Source organism: Carcharhinus amblyrhynchos, chromosome 5, assembly GCF_965287045.1.
Source record: "Carcharhinus amblyrhynchos chromosome 5, sCarAmb.v2.hapA, whole genome shotgun sequence".
In the NCBI taxonomy this organism is placed as follows: domain Eukaryota; kingdom Metazoa; phylum Chordata; class Chondrichthyes; order Carcharhiniformes; family Carcharhinidae; genus Carcharhinus; species Carcharhinus amblyrhynchos.
Genome location: NC_137328.1, coordinates 3,514,626 through 3,531,726, shown reverse-complemented (window position 1 = coordinate 3,531,726; position 17,101 = coordinate 3,514,626). Strand labels below are relative to the sequence as shown.

Below are 17,101 nucleotides of genomic sequence, written 5' to 3'. Positions count from 1 at the left end.
GGGGTTCTTAATTATGCTCTTTTGAGAAAGTAGAGGCGTTGGTGGGATTCCTTAACTGTAGTTTCATCTTCAAGGAATGGAGTTCCAATCTTTTAAAAACTTATTCTGTCACAGGATGTGGTCATCACTGGCTAGGCCAGCATTTATTATCCATCCTTAATTGCCCCTTGAGAAGATGGCGGTGAGTTGCCTTCTTGAATTGCTGCAGTCCATGTGGTGTAGGTACACCCACAGTGCTGTTAGGGAGGGAGTACCAGGACCCAACCACATCCTTAATCATAGAATCATCATAACCTACAGTGCAGAAGGAGGCCATTCGGTCCATCGAGCCTGCACCGACCTCAGTCCCATCCAGGCCCTATCCCCATCATCCCATGCATTTACCCTAGCTCGTCCCCCTGACACTGAGAGACAATTTAGCATAACCAATCCACCTAACCTGCACATCTGTGGGAGGAAACTGGAGCACCCAGAGAAAACCCATGCAGACATGGGGAGAATGTGCAAACTCCACACAGACAGTGACCCAAAGCCAGAATCGAACCCTGGCACTGTGAAACAGCAGTGCTAACCATTGTGCCCCTGTGCTGTCTCAATCCGCACTGTAACACACAATAGAGCCAGTTATAACAAGTATTAATTTTGTTCTGAATAATTTATTTTTGTATACTTTATCTTGCTGTATTATCTGAAATCCTTGCAGTTAGGCACTTCTGATTGACCTGTGTTAAATGTATGCTGTACGACCTCTGACATTTGCTGGACATTTGACATCTAAAATACAATGAGGGGCCAATAACCAGACAAGTGCTCTGTGCAAAAGGCAACAAGCTAGTCTGCGACACCTTGGCCCGAATTCTTGGTGACTTGGACCAACAATCGGGCAATCACAGACAATGAGGACCAACCCCCCTAGCTAGGAAGGATCATACACCAAGAGTTTTGACAGTGAGAATTGTGTTAAAGGAGCAAGTTGAACTCCAATCGATGCCCCAGATGAGAAACAACTAAATGTGACTAAAGCTGAGTCCATCACTCTGCCATCCAAGGTCAAAATGGGAAGTAAAGCCAAGCTACACCTAAGAAGAAGTCTCACAACTCCAGGTTAAAGTCCAACAAGTGGAGCACTGCTCCTTCATCAGGTGAATGGAGAGGTAGGTTCACAAACACAGCATATATAGACAAAGACACAATTGCAAGATAATTAATTGTGTCTACGTATGCTACATTACTAAACCTACCTCTCTATTCACCTGATGAAGGGGCAGCGCTCCGAAAGCTCATGATTCCAAACAAACCTGTTAGACTTTAACCTGGAGTTGTGGGACTTCTTACTGTGTCCATTCCAGCCCAATGCCGGCATCTCCACCTCATATCTAAACTTAATAATTGCTGCCGAGTTTGTTAAGTTTCATATTGTGCTAATGAATTTTCCAAACTGATCACAAATGAATGGCCTCACTGTCGACTATTTTCCAGGTCTGAACAAACTAAAAACCTTCACAAAGTTAAGCCCAAAGCTGCAAGTAAGCACCATGCGATAGAAAAGTGTCAGGAATTGTCTATAACATTGCTACTTCCACCCAGCAAAGCCCCAGACATTTTGGGACCTTTGCAATACAGAAAACTTCGTCTTTCGGTATTCACTATAAGCAGAGTTCTCGCCTCCAGGAAAGTAAGTGTGTGTTGGAGTTTGTACTTACAACGCGCCGGTGTACCCTGGCGGACATTTACACTCGCCAGTCACGTGATCACAGGTTGCCCCATTTTGGCACTGGCATTTTAAATGGCATCCGTTGCCGTATGTCCCAGCACTGCAGACCTCCTCACATCGCCAACCTTGGTACCCAGGGGTGCATAAGCAGGCTCCAGTGATAGGATTACACAAAGCTCCATTCTTACACTGACAGCGGTTGTTACAGTGTGGGCCCCACCGGTTACTGTCACATGCTGCAATAGATAGAAAAGAGAAAAAGAGTGCTCTGTTACACAAGATTTAGAAAGGTCAGAAGGCCAGAGAAATCTTCAAAGATATATATAGATGCAATGAAACTGTAAACATAAAATCACTGAGTTATTACCAGTATGGCGTATCAAATTAATATCTGGTCTACTCATTATCACTGCTCATTGTTTCATTTTATTCCTTCTTGTGAGCCTCTCTGACCAGACCGGCATTTATTGCCCACTTCCAACTTCCAATTACCCTTGAGAAGGTGATGGTGAGTCATCTTCCTGAACCATGAGATGTAGGTACATCCACAATGCTGTTAGGAAGGGAATTCCAGGATTTTGACCCAGTGACAGTGAAGGAGTGATGATATATTTCTGATTCCGAACCGTGTGCGGCTCATAGGGAAAAACTGATGTTTCCAGCCTCAAAGTAGGTGGCAATTGGAAGGAAAATCCCAACCTCAGAACATTCTAACCGATCTGTCATCCAACAAACGGTGTTTCACCCCACTGCCGCAGAGGCACCTGGTTACTAGCATCACAACATCAACAGTGATGATTACAATTGTGATTTTCTCCAATCTTGATGATCTTAACAATTTAGATTCATGATTAACAAGGGGTCAGAGGTTATCAGGGGTCAGCAGGAATGTGGGGTTGATGTTACATTCAGATCAGCCATGGTCTTATTGAATGACGGCACAGACTCGGGGACTGAGTGGTCTACTCCTGCTCTGAATTCGTATGCTTGTATATATATTCATATCTACATATAGCTATCGACTCCGGAATGATAGCAATGGATTGGTTGAGTCGGTAGATGGAATGCAATCCAGAATCACAGAATCATAGAATCCTACAGTGCAGAAAGAGGCCCTTCGGCCCATCGAGTCTGCACCGAACACAATCCCACCAAAGCCCTACCCCCATATCCCGACATATTATACCCACTAATCCCTCTAACCTACACATCCCTGGACACTAAGGGGCAATTTCTTAGTGTGGCCAATCAACCTAACCCGCACATCTTTGGACAGAAAAGTGTGAGTTAATGGATTTGGGGAGGGCAAACAGAGCAAGTCAGCACTGAATAAATGCAAAGATACTGAGAGAGATTGAGGAAGTCAGAGACTTCAGAGTGTCCGTCCACACACCCTTCATGTTGGTAGGATGGGTGGACAAGGGGGTTGCTGATGAAATGTTGATCTTTATTGGATGAGGTGTTGAATACAAACACAAGTGTGTAATGCGGGAACTGTATGAAATGCTGATCAGGCTGGGGTTTTGTGTACAGTTCCGTTCAGCACATTACAGGGAGGATGTAAATGCTCTGGAGAGAGTGCAGAGGAGACTTACAAGAATGTTGCCAGGCCTTGAAAATTGCAGCCCTGAGAGATTGGAAAGGCTAGGGCTCCTTCAAACAGAAGAGGCTGAGGGGTGGTCTAATTGAGGTGTATGAAGGGCCTAGACAGGGTGGACAGGAAAGACCTGTTTCTCTTAGCTTAGGGTTAATTACCAGGGGGCATAGATGTCTGATAGTTGGTGGAAGGATTGGGGGGGGACATGAGAAAAAAAACCTTTTCACCCAAAGGGTGGCACAATGACACAGTAGCTAGCATTGCTGCCTCACAGCACCACGGATCTGGGTTCGATTCCCGGCTTGAGTCACTGTTTGTGTGGAGTTTGCGCATTCTCCCTGTATCTGTGTGGGTTTCCTTCCACAGTCCAAAGATATGGGAGTTAGGTGGGTTGGCCATGCTAAGTTGCCCCTTAGTGTCAGAAGGACCAACTAGAGTAAGTGCATGGGGTTATGGGGATAGGGCCTGGGTGGGATTGCGGTTGGTGCAGACTCGATGGTCCGAATGGCCTCCTTCTGCACTGTAGGATTCTATGATCTTAGGGGGTGGTGGGTGTTTGGAATTCATTGCCTGAATTGGTGATTGAGACTGAAATGCTCAATTTCTGTAAAGGGTACCTTAAAAAAGTTTATTTATTAGTCACAAGTCAGTTTACATTAACACTGCAATCAAGTTACTATGAAATTCCCCTAGTCGCCACAGTCTGGCATCTGTTCAGGTCAATGCACCTGACCAGAAAGTCTTTCAGAATGTGGGAGGAAACCGGAGCACCCGGAGGAAACCCACGCAGACACGGGGAGAATGTGCAGACTCCACATAGACAGTTATCCAAGCTGGGAATCAAACTCGGGACCCTGGAGCTGTGAGGGAGCAGTGCTAACCACTGTGCCATCATGCTGTCCCTGGAACTCCATCTAAAGTGTTGTAACCTGCAAGGCCACCGACCAGGGATCCAAATAAACGGCTAGACTGTTTCCTGGCCGATGCAGACACAATGGGCTGAATGGCAAGCCAATTCTGATTGGTTGAGGCTTCCCAATTAATCTGCACTCTCTTCTTATTTTACAGCAGTATGCTATTGAGATAATCATGGATTGACGGTCAGGCGAGGCCAAAGATTTCTGTAACACGAGCATGTTTTGATTTATTAATATCTGCTTGTGGTCACTTTGATTCTCAATACTACTTCAATTGTCTCAGTAAGACTGCCCTGGAGGGTGAATCAGTTGGGACACAGGAGGACCCTGTTTTCTGATATTACTTCAGTTGCATATGCCCTCAGGATTAAAAATTATTCGCAGCATAAGACCATATTGACTGCACAGGCAAAATTTCTCAAGATGCCATTCATATCTTCCTGCGTATTCTGTTTGGCTACAGTCTGGATGTAGCCCAATTAATGCTAAATGTTCTCGAGTGGTAATTCCCTGGGGCGTTTGCTACTCATGACTGTCTCGTGGAGACACGAACTGTACATAGTTAAGACAGAAAGCACAAGGCAAACTAACAGCCATGAAACAAGGAACTGGACTTTAAACTCGGGGGCACAATTGGCAACCTGCACCAAGAATGTACATGATGCATACCAACTTCCGCCCAAGTTTCCACACAAATTCACTGACATGTCCTCAAACTAACTCAGACCCCTGAAATACCCTGGAGTTCCAGGGAGAGCACGATGCCTTTGAGTCACTGTTATTCAGTTGATCAACTGTGGAATCATGTAACCAAGGGTGTCTGCGCTCCCAGGAATCTGGGTACAATCTGCAGGATTGCCTTCCCGAGTGGCAGCAATCGATCAAAGCTCATTTTGGTGGCCTGGTTTGTTGGGCTCAGATGGTTGAGCTAGCGTCATAGATTGTGGCGGTAAACAGCGATATATTTCCAAGTCGGGTTGGTCTGTGGTTGGGTGGGGAACTTGCAGCTGGTGGCGTTCCCATTGCATCTGCGGCCTTGTTCCTGAGGGGTTGTGGATTTGGAAGGTGTTGCTGAAGAAGGTTTGGCGAGTTGCTGCAAGTGCATCTTGTAGATGGTACGCATTGCTGCAACTGTGCGAGGGTGGTGGTGGGACTGAACGCTGAAGGTGGTGGATGGGGTCCAATCAAAAACATAGCATAATACAAGCTAAATGCTTGAAGATATTTCACAAACTTCTCCAAACTGGTCAACGGCATCAATTGGTTGATTTAAAGAATATTATAGAGAAACAAATATCAGGCCCAACCAAATGCACAAAGTCATTTTAATATTATTGAAACTCAAGTGAAACACAGTGTGAGAGTCAGAGTGAACAAGAAAATGATATTGCTGTCATTCTATATGGTGACGCAGTGGTTAGCACTGCTGCTTCACAGTGCCAGGGACCCAGGTTCAATTCCTGGCTCTGTTCACTGTCTGTGCGGAGTTTGTACGTTCTCCCTGTGTCTGTGTGGGTTTCCTCTGGGTGCTCTGGTTTCCTCCCACAAGTCTGAAAAAACGTGCTTTTTAGGTGCATTAGCCATGCTAAATTCTCCCTCAGTGTACCCAAACAGGTGCCAGAGTGTGGTGACTTGGAGATTTTCACAGTGACTTCATTGCAGTGTCAATGTAAGCCTACTTGTGAGACTAATAAATACATTTTAAACTTTGTTTAGGGATTTCCAGGATTTTGATCCAGTGACAAGAAGGAATGAAGGGAAGGGTGTTATCTTGCAAGTTGGGATGATTTCGAAGGGTTTTGATCAGTCTGCAGTGATCATAATGAATAATTTGAACTCATTCGGAGTGGATATGATATAATATCAAACAGCACTGTTCAGTGGTAATGTCCCAAAACCATTGATCTGAATGGGATTCACATCAACTTGTGTAAATCTTAAATATTAATTTGACTTGCCAACAATTGTAAACAAACGTGACGTGGTGGATATTTCCATCGAATAGCAAAGCACCTTGAAAAGGTTAGACAATAAATGAAATTTTAGTATTGTCTCTAGCCTGTCCAACAGTAAAGCAGCCACTTAAAATTCATCACACACTATTTACGAACCATTCTCTAATGGCTGTGTGGAGCAGTTAATTTTTTTTTTAAGCAATCCTTGGGTTTCATTTGGAGAAATGTCACACATTCCTGAAAAAATAAAGACCATGTTTTTGATTCCTAATAAGAAGTCTCACAACACCAGGTTAAAGTCCAACAGGTTTATTTGGTAGCACAAGCTTTCGGAGCACTGCCCCTTCATCAGGTGAATGGGAGTTGTGTTCACAAACAGGGCATATATAGAGACAAATGATGAAGGGGCAGCGCTCCGGAAGCTTGTGGCCTATGTTACCAAATAAACCTGTTGGACTTTAACCTGGTGTTGTTGGGAGTTCTTACTGTGTTTACCCCAGTCCAATGCCAGCATCTTCACATTTTTATTCCTGGCCCTGGGGAGTGAGTGATGCGGAAATGTAAGTGAAGGAAGGGTTAGTGTCAAATGAAGAGAGAAAGGAGGTTTATATGTGCAAAAGATGATGCATTAAAGGGACACAAACTTTCTTGAATGGTTAACAAGGGGGGAGTTTTTCAGCTGGACGGAAAGTCAAAGTTTATTTATTATTCACAAGTAAGGCTTACTTTAACACTGCAATGAAGTTACTGTGAAATTCCCCTTCGACAAAGGGTTATCTGGACTTGAAATGTCAACTCTTTTCTCTCCTTAAAGATGCTGCCAGACCTGCTGAGATTTTCCAGCGTTTTCTCTTTTGGTGAAATTCCCCTAGTTGCCACAGTTCGGCGCCTGTTTGGGTCAATGCAGCTAACCAGCACATCTTTCGGACTGTGGGAGAAAACTGGAGCACCATGAGGAAACCCACGCAGACATGGGGAGAATGTGCAGACTCCACACAGACAGTGACCCAAGGCGGGAATCGAACCTGAGTCCCTGGCACTGTGAGGTAGCAGTGCTAACCACTGTGCCGCCCTGGGGAGTATTACTTACTGATTTTTACGCCTGGTCTTAAATAGATTTTCTGTGCCACAGTGAAAATCTTCACTTGCTGTCAAGTGATCATCTTGGGAGTCTTTCTGACTGAGAAATGTGTTGGAGCTGCTCTGTGTCCTCACTGATGTGTGTCTCATTTATCGCTGCAAAATCTAGCAGATTTGTCACACTTTAGGCTTAAATAGGACTCATGGGACCCCCTCATTACCCTGAGGATGGCCGCCTCTGAGAGTATGCAGTGCCCTTTAACCTGTCTCGCTGCCAACTATGGGAACACAGCAGGAAGCTGCTCTGCCTCTAGCCTGCTCTGTCACTCAGCTTGGATCATCATTTATCTGCTCACTAACGCTGGTTCTCCAACGCTTGCTTAACGAAAGTCTATCCATTTCTGTTCTACATTTTCGATCAACAGTATGTTTGCAGGGAAGAGAATTCCATATTTCTGCTGCTCTTGAGGAAGTCCTTCCTGACATTGCCCTGGGAAGGTTATGCCACATATTCTGGACTCTGCCACTGCCAACCACTGCCCCCCCACAACCCCCCACCATTATAGGAAATAGTTTCTCTCCATCTACCCAATCAAATCCATTAATTTCAGTTAGATCACCCCTTAATCTTCTAAACACAAGAGAACACAAGCAAGTCCATGTGACCTGTCTTCAGAATTTACCCCTTTTAGCTCTGGTACCACCTGGTGAATCTGTGCTGCACCTCAAGAACAAGAACAGGCCCTCCAAGCCTGTGCTGATCGTGATGCCCTAACTAAACTAAAAAATCCCTGCTGCTCTTACTCAATGTATCCCTCTATTCCCTCCCTATTCATGTACCCATCCAGATGCCTCTTAAATGTTGCCAATGTGCCTGCTTCCATCACCTCCTCTGGCAGCACCTTCCAGGCACCCACCACTCTCTGTGAAAAACTTTCCCCGCACATTCTCCCTCTCGCCTTGAACCTGTGCCTCCTTGTAATTGACACTTCCACCCTGGAAAAAAATCTCTGACTATCCACCTTGTTCTATTCCCCTTATAATCTTGTAGACCTCTATCAGGTCTCCCCTCAGCCTCTGTCTTTCCAATGAAAACAATCCTAGTTTATTCAACCTCTCCTCATGGCCAATACCCTTGCGACCCAGGCAACATCCTGGTGAACCATCTTTGCACTCTCTCCAAAGTTTCCAAATCCTCCTGGTAGTGTGGCGACCACCTCTTCCTGGGTTAGTAAGTCCTTTCTGAGGTGTGTGCCCAGAACTGAACACAATTACCCCACAGAGAGTCCACCCAGAGCTCTGGAAAAATATGTACATGGTTGGATGTGGTACAGTTGCGTTTAAAGTACCCTGCCAAGTTCCGGGCTCCATATTATAGAAAGGACAAGAAAGGCGTGGAGTGAATATAAAAATGATTTCCAAGGATGGTACAGGAAATGAGAGATCAGAGCAATCAGGATGGAATTGAACATGTTGTGGTTCTTTTCTTTGGAAAAGGGGAGACTCAGAGGTGACCTGAATGAGGTCCTTAAAATTATGAATGGGTTGGACACGGTAAACGTGATGAAAATGTTTCTAATTGTGAAAGAATTTAAAACCAGAGTCGATAAATACAAAACACAGAAAATGCTCAGCAGGTCTAACAGCGTCTGTGGAGAGAGAATCGAGCCAACGTGTTAAGTCTGGACGACCCCTCGTCAGAACCTTTGTTTCAGATTCCAGCATCTGCAGTATTTTGCTTTTATCGTTGCCATAAATACAAGACAGTTACTAATAAATGCTATCAGGAAATAAGAAGCTGGGCTTTATGCCCCCCAATAAGAAGAGGGCTGAGAATGTGGAACTCTCCACAACAAGAGGAGGCTGACTTGACTGGCTTAGATGTTTCAAAATGGAACTGGACAAGTATATGAGAGAGGAGGGAATGGCAAGGTAGATGGAGCAGGAGGAATTTCATATACAATATAAACGCCAGCAGGGACTCATTGGGCCAAATGGCTTTTTCTGTTCTGTACGTTCTATGTCATAGAAATCATAGAACCCCGCAGTACAGAAAGAGGCCCTTTGGCCCATCGGGTCTGCACCGATCACAATCCCACCCAGGCCCTACCCCCCCATCCCTACATATTTTACCCACACAACTCAGGACACTATGGGACAATTTTAGCATGGCCAATCAACCTAACCCGCACGTCTTTGGACGGTGGGAGGAAACCAGAGCAGCCGGTGATCTAAGCTTTCAGTTTATTTAGGTTTACGTTGACACTGCAACGAAGTTACTGTGAAAATCCCTTAGTCACCACTCTCCGGCGCCCGTTCGGGTACACTGAGGGAGAATATAGCATGGCCAGTGCACCTAACCAGCACGTCTTTCGGACTGTGGGAGGAAACTGGAGCATCCGGAGGAAACCCATGCAGACATGGGGAGAATGTGCATACTCCACAGAGACAAGTGACCCAAGCTGGGAATTGAACCTGGCTCCCTGGCGCTGTGAAGCAGCAGTGCTAACCACTGTACCACCATGCCACCCAGCCTTTGTGGCTCCCTGGCAGCTGGACGAACAATAAGACCCGAGTTTCTCAATTTTGTGAACAAGTTTCTGGCCCTGCGGTGTGAATTTGCAAAGTTACAGACAATGAATTAATACCGAGTTCTTTATCATGTCATACATGGAAGGGGATGCATGATAAAAAGCACGCTGTCAATCGTCTTATATCGTTTCTGGAATCAGGTTTGCCTTGCAGACACAAACCTCCTAAATAGGTGTTCACTTTTGTAGGTTGCAGATTAGACTCTGCTGACATCAGAACAATAAAAAGTCTGGATAGAGTAAATAAGGAGAAACTGGTCCCAATAGCAGGAGGATCAGTAACCAGCGGGATACAGATTACAGATCGATCAACACAAATTATTGTGGATGCTGGAATCTGAAACAAAAGCAGAAACGTGCTGGAAAATTTAGTCCGACAGCATCTGTGGAGAGAGAATAGAGCCAGAGTTTTGAGTCTAGATGACCCTTCATCAGATTACACATAACTAGCCAAAGAACCAGAAAGGGAGTAATGAGAATTTATTTTTAAACGCAGTGAGTTGCGACCTGGAAGGTGCTGTTTGAAGTGTTGGTGGAAACAGATTCGATAATAACTTCCAAAAGGGAATTGGATAAATACTTGAAGGTGATCATTTTACAGGGTTATAGGAAAAGTGCAGGCAAGTAGGAGTAATTTGACAACTCTTTCAAATAACCAGTACAGGCAAGGTGGGCCGAATGGCTTCCTTTTATTCTGTTCCATTCCATGACCACCGAGGAGCTGGTTTGACAGCCTTTTCACTCAGTAAGTACGGAGAGAAATAGTTTTGTCATAAACTGATTCAAAGGAATAATGTTGGCCTCACGCGGGGAAACTGCAGTTCCTGACCTCCTGTGAACACAGGAAGAAAAACAGCTGTAAGGAGTCCCTTTGAGTTCATCACCATCATCGAGTTACAAACCAACAGCTGCCGTACAGAGACACTAAAGTTTCTGACATTTCAATTGACCTCAATGGAAAGTGAAGGAACTTTCTCTCCGTGGCATTGACCAGGTTTAGGCTTAAAGCAAAGTGGCAAGAAAAGATCTTGCCGCTTTTCAGCTCTGACCAAGTGGCCAAAATACTGAGATCTTGTTTTCCGAATGTCAACTTTTAGTGTTCTTTTTGTCCTCTTAATTTCAAGCAATGTTTTCTTTGCCTTATGATCTGGAACTTCTGAGTGGTAAAGATCATGGGTGGGGAGCTGCTGTTGAGGAGAACTTGTCAAGTTGCTGCGTTTTGTGTTTGATGGACACTGGATGACGGAGACTCAATGACAGATGCTAGATGATGGATACTGGTATCACTGTGTGTCATAGGTAGAGGAGTGAATGTTTAAGAAGGAACAAGGAAGCAACTTCCTTGTTAGTGTAGAGGTTAGTGTCCCCACCTGTGACGCAGGAGACTGGGGTTCAATTCCAAGACAGGGAGCTACCAAAGTTCCCTGACAACACGGCAGCAGTGTCTGTTAGGGGTGGTGCGATGGCACAGTGGTTAGCACTGCTGCCTCACAGTGCCAGCTATTAGATTACAAAGAACCAGAGAGGAAGCTTTGAGAATTTTTTTTCAAACACAGCGAACTGTTGTGAACTGGAACGTGCTGTTTGAGATGTTGGCGGAAACACTTTCAAAAGTTATTATATGTAATGTGACCAATGGGAACAAGATGTACAGGTCAGCTGACCCAGTAAACCATGGAACCAATTACAGAGTGATGTAATAGTCAGCTGACCAACTGATTCACTGTAAATAAGGAACTATGTAGAATTGTGGAGATCTTGGAGTGGCCCAGGGCGAGGGCCCAAGTTTGGAGTAATGATGTTTCTTTATTAAACCCTTCCTTTGATTTATAAGTTGGAATAAGTTTTGTTGCATTTTCATTAGCTGCATTTTGAAGAGTTCTTTCTCAAGAAACACCAGGGGCTTGGGTTTGATTCCCAGCATGGGTCCCTGTCTGTGTGGAGTTTGCACATTCTCCCCGTGTCTGCCTGGGTTTCCTCCGGGTGATCCAGTTTCCTCGCACAATCCAAAGATATGCGGGTTAGGTGGATTGGCCATGGTAAATTGCCCCTTAGTGACAGAGGGATTAGCTAGGGTAAAAGCATTGGGTTATGGGGATATGTCCTGGGTGAGATTGTGATCGATGCAGACTTGATGGGCTGAATGGCCTCCTTCTGCACTGTAGGATTCTATGAATGGAGTGAAAAATCAAAAAACCCAGTATAAAACCTGGGTGAAGATATTTTACATCAGGATAAACATTTCCCAGAAGTCAAATAGCACTAAATGGCTGATTAAACAAAACATTTTAGACAAACAATTGTCAGAACCAGCCTAAGCATTCCCTAGTTGCTTTAGGAAATATCTTTAGAACTCAGCTACAACACAGAATTAACTTAAAAATCAAAGCTGATAAGAAAATTATGTGCCCTCATTCTATATTCAGCTACACCAGTCCCTGTCATTATATGCAGTGACTACACCCCACACAATATGCGCTGCAAACCAGTCTCCACACGATCTCATAACAGCAACTGTATTCCCGCCCTGATTCAGGTTCACAATCTGCACCCAGCGCCTCATGTTGATGTTGAGACGTGGGATTCAAATTTATTCAAAATGATTTAATTTTTAATTATCTCAAAAGTGACAGCAAAAATAGTTGGTAATAACCACAACTCAATTTAGGGTTTGCAAAACCTCTTCATTGAGATCAAATTTCTTCCCTTCGAAATGCACTAACAGCAGCAATAGTTCTGTTCTTTTATTCTTTCACGGGATGTGTTGTCACTGGCAAGGCCAGCATTTGATGTCCATCCCTAACTGATTTGCTCTACTATTGTCACATGTATTAGCATACAGTGAAAAGTATTGTTTCTTGCACTACACAGACAAAGCATACTGTTCATAGAGAAGAAAAGGAGAGAGTGGAGAATGTAGTGTTACAGTCATAGCGAGGGTGTAGAGAAAGAGCAACTTAATGCGAAGTAGGTCCATTCAAAAATCTGACAGCAGCAGGGAAGAAGCTGTTCTTGAGTCGGTTGGTACGTGACTTCAGACTTTTGGATCTTTTTCCCAAGAGAAGAAGGTGGAACAGAGAATGTCCGGGGTGCATAGGGTCCTTAATTATGCTGGCTGCTTTTTCGAGGCAGCGGGAAGTGTAGAGCTTGACCTGGAACTGACTGGTCACTCAGATGTGGCAACCACATTGCTTTGGCTCTGGGGTCATGTGTAGGCCAGAGCAGGTAAGGATGGCAGATTTCCTTCCCTCAGTGACCCAGATGGTTTTTAATGGCAATCATGGACACCCGTGCTGAGATTAATTGTATACTCTAGATTTATTTACAAAATTTGAATTCTATCAGCTGCCGCAATGGGATTTGAACGCATCTCCCCAACAGCAACTTGCAATGCCACCACCTCTCCCAGTTTGTGAATGAAGCATCTTTAAAAAAGTGACATATCCCATGGCACTTCAAAGGAGCGGTCTTGAACAAAATTTGTCACTGAATCATCATCAGGAGGCGGTAAGTGTGGTGACCAAACACTCAGTTAGTGGCCAAGAGGTTTAGGGAGGAAATTCTGGAGCTTAGGACGTAGGTAGCTGAAGGCACGTACACCAATGTTGGAGTGATTCAGGATTCAAGTGGGTTAGGTAAATTAACCCTTAGTGTCTGGGGATGCATAGGTTAAAGGGATTAGCTGGGTAAATATATGGTGTTACGGGGTTAGGGCCTGGGTGGGATTGTTGTTGGTGCAGACTCGATGGGCTGAATGGCCTCCTTCTATACTGTAGGGATTCAATGATTCCATGATTTAGAAATGAGATGAGTGCAAGGAATCTTGGAGAGTTGCAGGCCTGGATGTTCAGAGATAAACTATGGAGGGAATTGAGGGGTTATGATGGGGCTATGAATGGATTTGAAAACAATAGTGAAAATTTTAAAAGAGAGGTGTTACACAAAAATGGAATGATTAGAACATTACATTTGTTTTTCCATGCATAGATCCATACTCAGATGGTGCTGGGTGTAGGGAATAATTTCTATCAAAAAATCTTTTCTACTTGACAATATCCACAAGTTGCATCATCACCTGGGTGTCACAGTGGTTAGCACTGCTGCCTCACAGCACCAGGGACTTAGATTCAATTCCGGCCTCGGGTCATTGTCTGTATGGAGTTTGCACGTTCTCCCCGTGACTGCGTGGGTTTCCTCCGGGTGCTCCGGTGTCCTCCCACACTCCAAAGATGTGCAGATTAGGTTGCTTGGTTATGCTAAATTGCCTCTTAGTATCAGGGAGATTAGTAGGGTAAAATTGTGGGATTACAGGAATAGGGTCTGGATAGGATTGTGATTGGTGCAGACTTGATGGGCCAAATGGCCTCCTTCCGTACTGTAGGGATTCTAGGAATTCTAAATCCTCTCTGGAGTATTTTTGTTCTCGGCTTCTTGTTGTGAACCCAGTTTCGTGCTGATTATCTCCATAAGGCTGTTAAACAACACCAAAATACTGAGAGAATTTGCACTCAGTATTTGTGTAAGGCAGTTTATCCTTGAATGCTCATTCTTTGCACCATCAGCTAGCAGACATGCAATCAGCAATGTGTCAGCATCTTGTGGGAATATCGTGTAGTTTTATTTTATTTGTTCATTCACAAGATGTGGGCATTATTGGCAAGGTCTGTCTATTGCCTAAGGAGTAAAAGTTATTGGTTTGAGTGCCATTTACACATTTATCACAACATGCGTATTTCCGCAAATCAGGCAGTAAGCATGTATGATCATATTAAATTGTGAAAATTAATTTGCACATGTCAAAAATATTTAGTCATAGTGATATAAAGCACGACCCAACTTGTCCGTGCCATCTGGGTTTCCTACACTGAACCAGACCCATTTGCCTGACTTTGGCACATATCCCTTCAAACTTTTCCTATCCTTGTACCTGTCCAAATGTCTTTTAAATCTTGTAATTGTACCTGTCTCTACCACCACCTCTGGCAACTCATTCCACACAGGCACCACTCCTTGAGTGAAAAAGTTGGCTTTCAGGTCCCTTTCAAGTCTTTCCCCTCTCACTTCAAAACATACACCCTCTAGTTTTGGACTCCCCTATCCTGGGGAAAATACCTTCGCTGTTCATCACATCTATATCCCTCATGATTTTATAACTCTCTAAAAGGTCACCCCTCATCCTCCTACTCTCCAGCCTATCATTCAAACCTTCCAGTCCCGGTAATATCCTTGTATTTTTTGTTTGCACCCTTTTAATAACATCCTTCCGGAAGCAGGGTGAGTGGGATTGTACACAGTAATCCAAATGTGACCTTACCAATATCTTGATAGACAAAGTTGCTATAGGCTCATGTCTCTGTATTGAGCTTAGAGCCTGTAAGTTTATGACTCGGGAGGTGACAGTGCGACCAGCAGAACCACGGCTGAGGGCTTTGGGTCTTATTTTAACCCATTCAAAACAGAGCTACTTGCAAACTGTTAAAATAGGTCCAATTGAACATTACAATTGTGATTTTCCTAAATAACTGTTCCCCCAAAAGCTCAAAGGAGTTTGCTAAATATTTTTGAGGATGGTGGAAGACCATCAATGATTTCAAAAAGGAGATTGCTTGGAAACTTAAAGGAAATAAATGCAGGTTTATAGAGTTAGCGCAGTATATTAACACATTGGCAGTACAGTGGCACAGAGTACTGCAGCCAGGAATCCGGGTTCAATTCTGCCTTTGGGTTATTGTCTGTGGGTTTCATCTTGCATCTGCATGGGTTTTCCTCCGGGTGCTCCGGTTTCTTCCCTCAGTCCAAAGATGTGCAGGTTAGGGGGATTGGCCATGCTAAATTGCCCCTTAGAATGAAAATGGTAAAATCAGGCCCTAAGTGCTGAATCTGGGCACAATTCAGATCCAACTTGGAAATCTGCATTCAGGTGCCCCCATATGCCCTCAGCCTGAAAAAAATATCACGGGTCTGAACTGTGCTGTGGACGGGGCTGAGTGCAGCCAAACGATCAGAGCTCTGAGCTGCGCGTGCGCAGTGAGAAAAGAAGTTTGAAATTCCCGCCGCTGTCACATCGCTCCCAGGCCATGAGAAGTAGGTGAAACGGCCCGGGAGCGATGGCCCCCACAGACATCACCCCACTCCCACAGCATAACTGTCCCCCTTATCCACCCACCCCTCCACTGTTACCCAGATTAATCGCGACCCTCTGTCCCTTCACCCCCAGAGTGGCAGCAGATCCCCTACTGCCTCACGCCATTAACTTTACCGTGTTTTCACACCCAAAAACGGGTGCATTACAATGGTAAAATTGGTCCCTTAGTGTCCCAAGATGTGTAGATTAGGTGGGTTGGCCATGCTAAATTGCCCCTTAGTGTGAGGGGGATTATCAGGGTAAATGCGTGGGGTTACAGGATAGGGTGGGATTATTTTCAGTGCAGGCACAATGGGCCGAATGGCCTCCTTCTGCAGTGTAGGGATTCAACGATTGAGATGGACTGAATTGCCGCATGGAGGGATGACACGGCTTGATGGGCTGAATGGCCTCTTGTGCTTTAAATGGTTCTGTGTAACGGGAAAATACTAACATAATCTTGACAAAAGGAAGAATTACGCCAGTCTGCTTAACTTTGTCAATGGGACTGAGTTGAAACCCCCAGAATCAGTGCCATTTCGTTTGCTTTGTGGATTTCAACAGGAAAATCAAACCAGTTCCATTTATTCTCTGAAATGTTTCTGTCTGTTAATGGTAAATCCTTTTGATTTTGCAAGGATTATGGTACCTTGGAGACTCCCTGAAAAGCCTGGCAGGTGGTTTAGTCGGCCACACAGTCGCGGAGATTAAAATCCAATTTGGTCAGAAATTCATTTCTTCAATGCATTTCATTGTAACTCTCTGAACATTGACATTGTTCTCCCTCTTCTGTACCCAACCGGCCTATCATTATTTCCAAACCAAAAAAAACCTGGAAAAACAAAACTGAAATACTTCTAGCTCACTCAGCAGATGGACCGGCATTCGCCTTTTTCAAGGAAGTACGCTCTTGGTTTAATAGATTTTGCTTTGTCAGAAACACAAAGCAGAAAAAGTCCGCACACACGGAGGGTGCAGGTAATTGCTGCCTTGGATATCTGCAGAACTGAAACTGAGAGGCAAATGAGTCTATTAATAGGGCCAGTGGAAAGGGAGAAAGGGGAAAGAGAAACAGGTTGGAATTCTCCGTCCTCGCCCATGGCTGGGATTCTCCAGTCCCGCT

The 17,101-nt window shown here is 44.6% G+C and overlaps 1 protein-coding gene across 1 annotated transcript in view; it reads right to left on the bottom strand.

Moving 5' to 3' along the window:
* Positions 1-17,101, bottom strand: part of megf10 (multiple EGF-like-domains 10) — a 153,193-nt gene that overhangs the window by 66,046 nt on the left and 70,046 nt on the right. Inside the window, exon 6 of the mRNA XM_080188349.1 lies at positions 1,704-1,950. Within this exon, the coding sequence (XP_080044475.1) occupies positions 1,704-1,950 (247 nt within the window). The remainder of the gene's footprint in view (positions 1-1,703; positions 1,951-17,101) is intronic.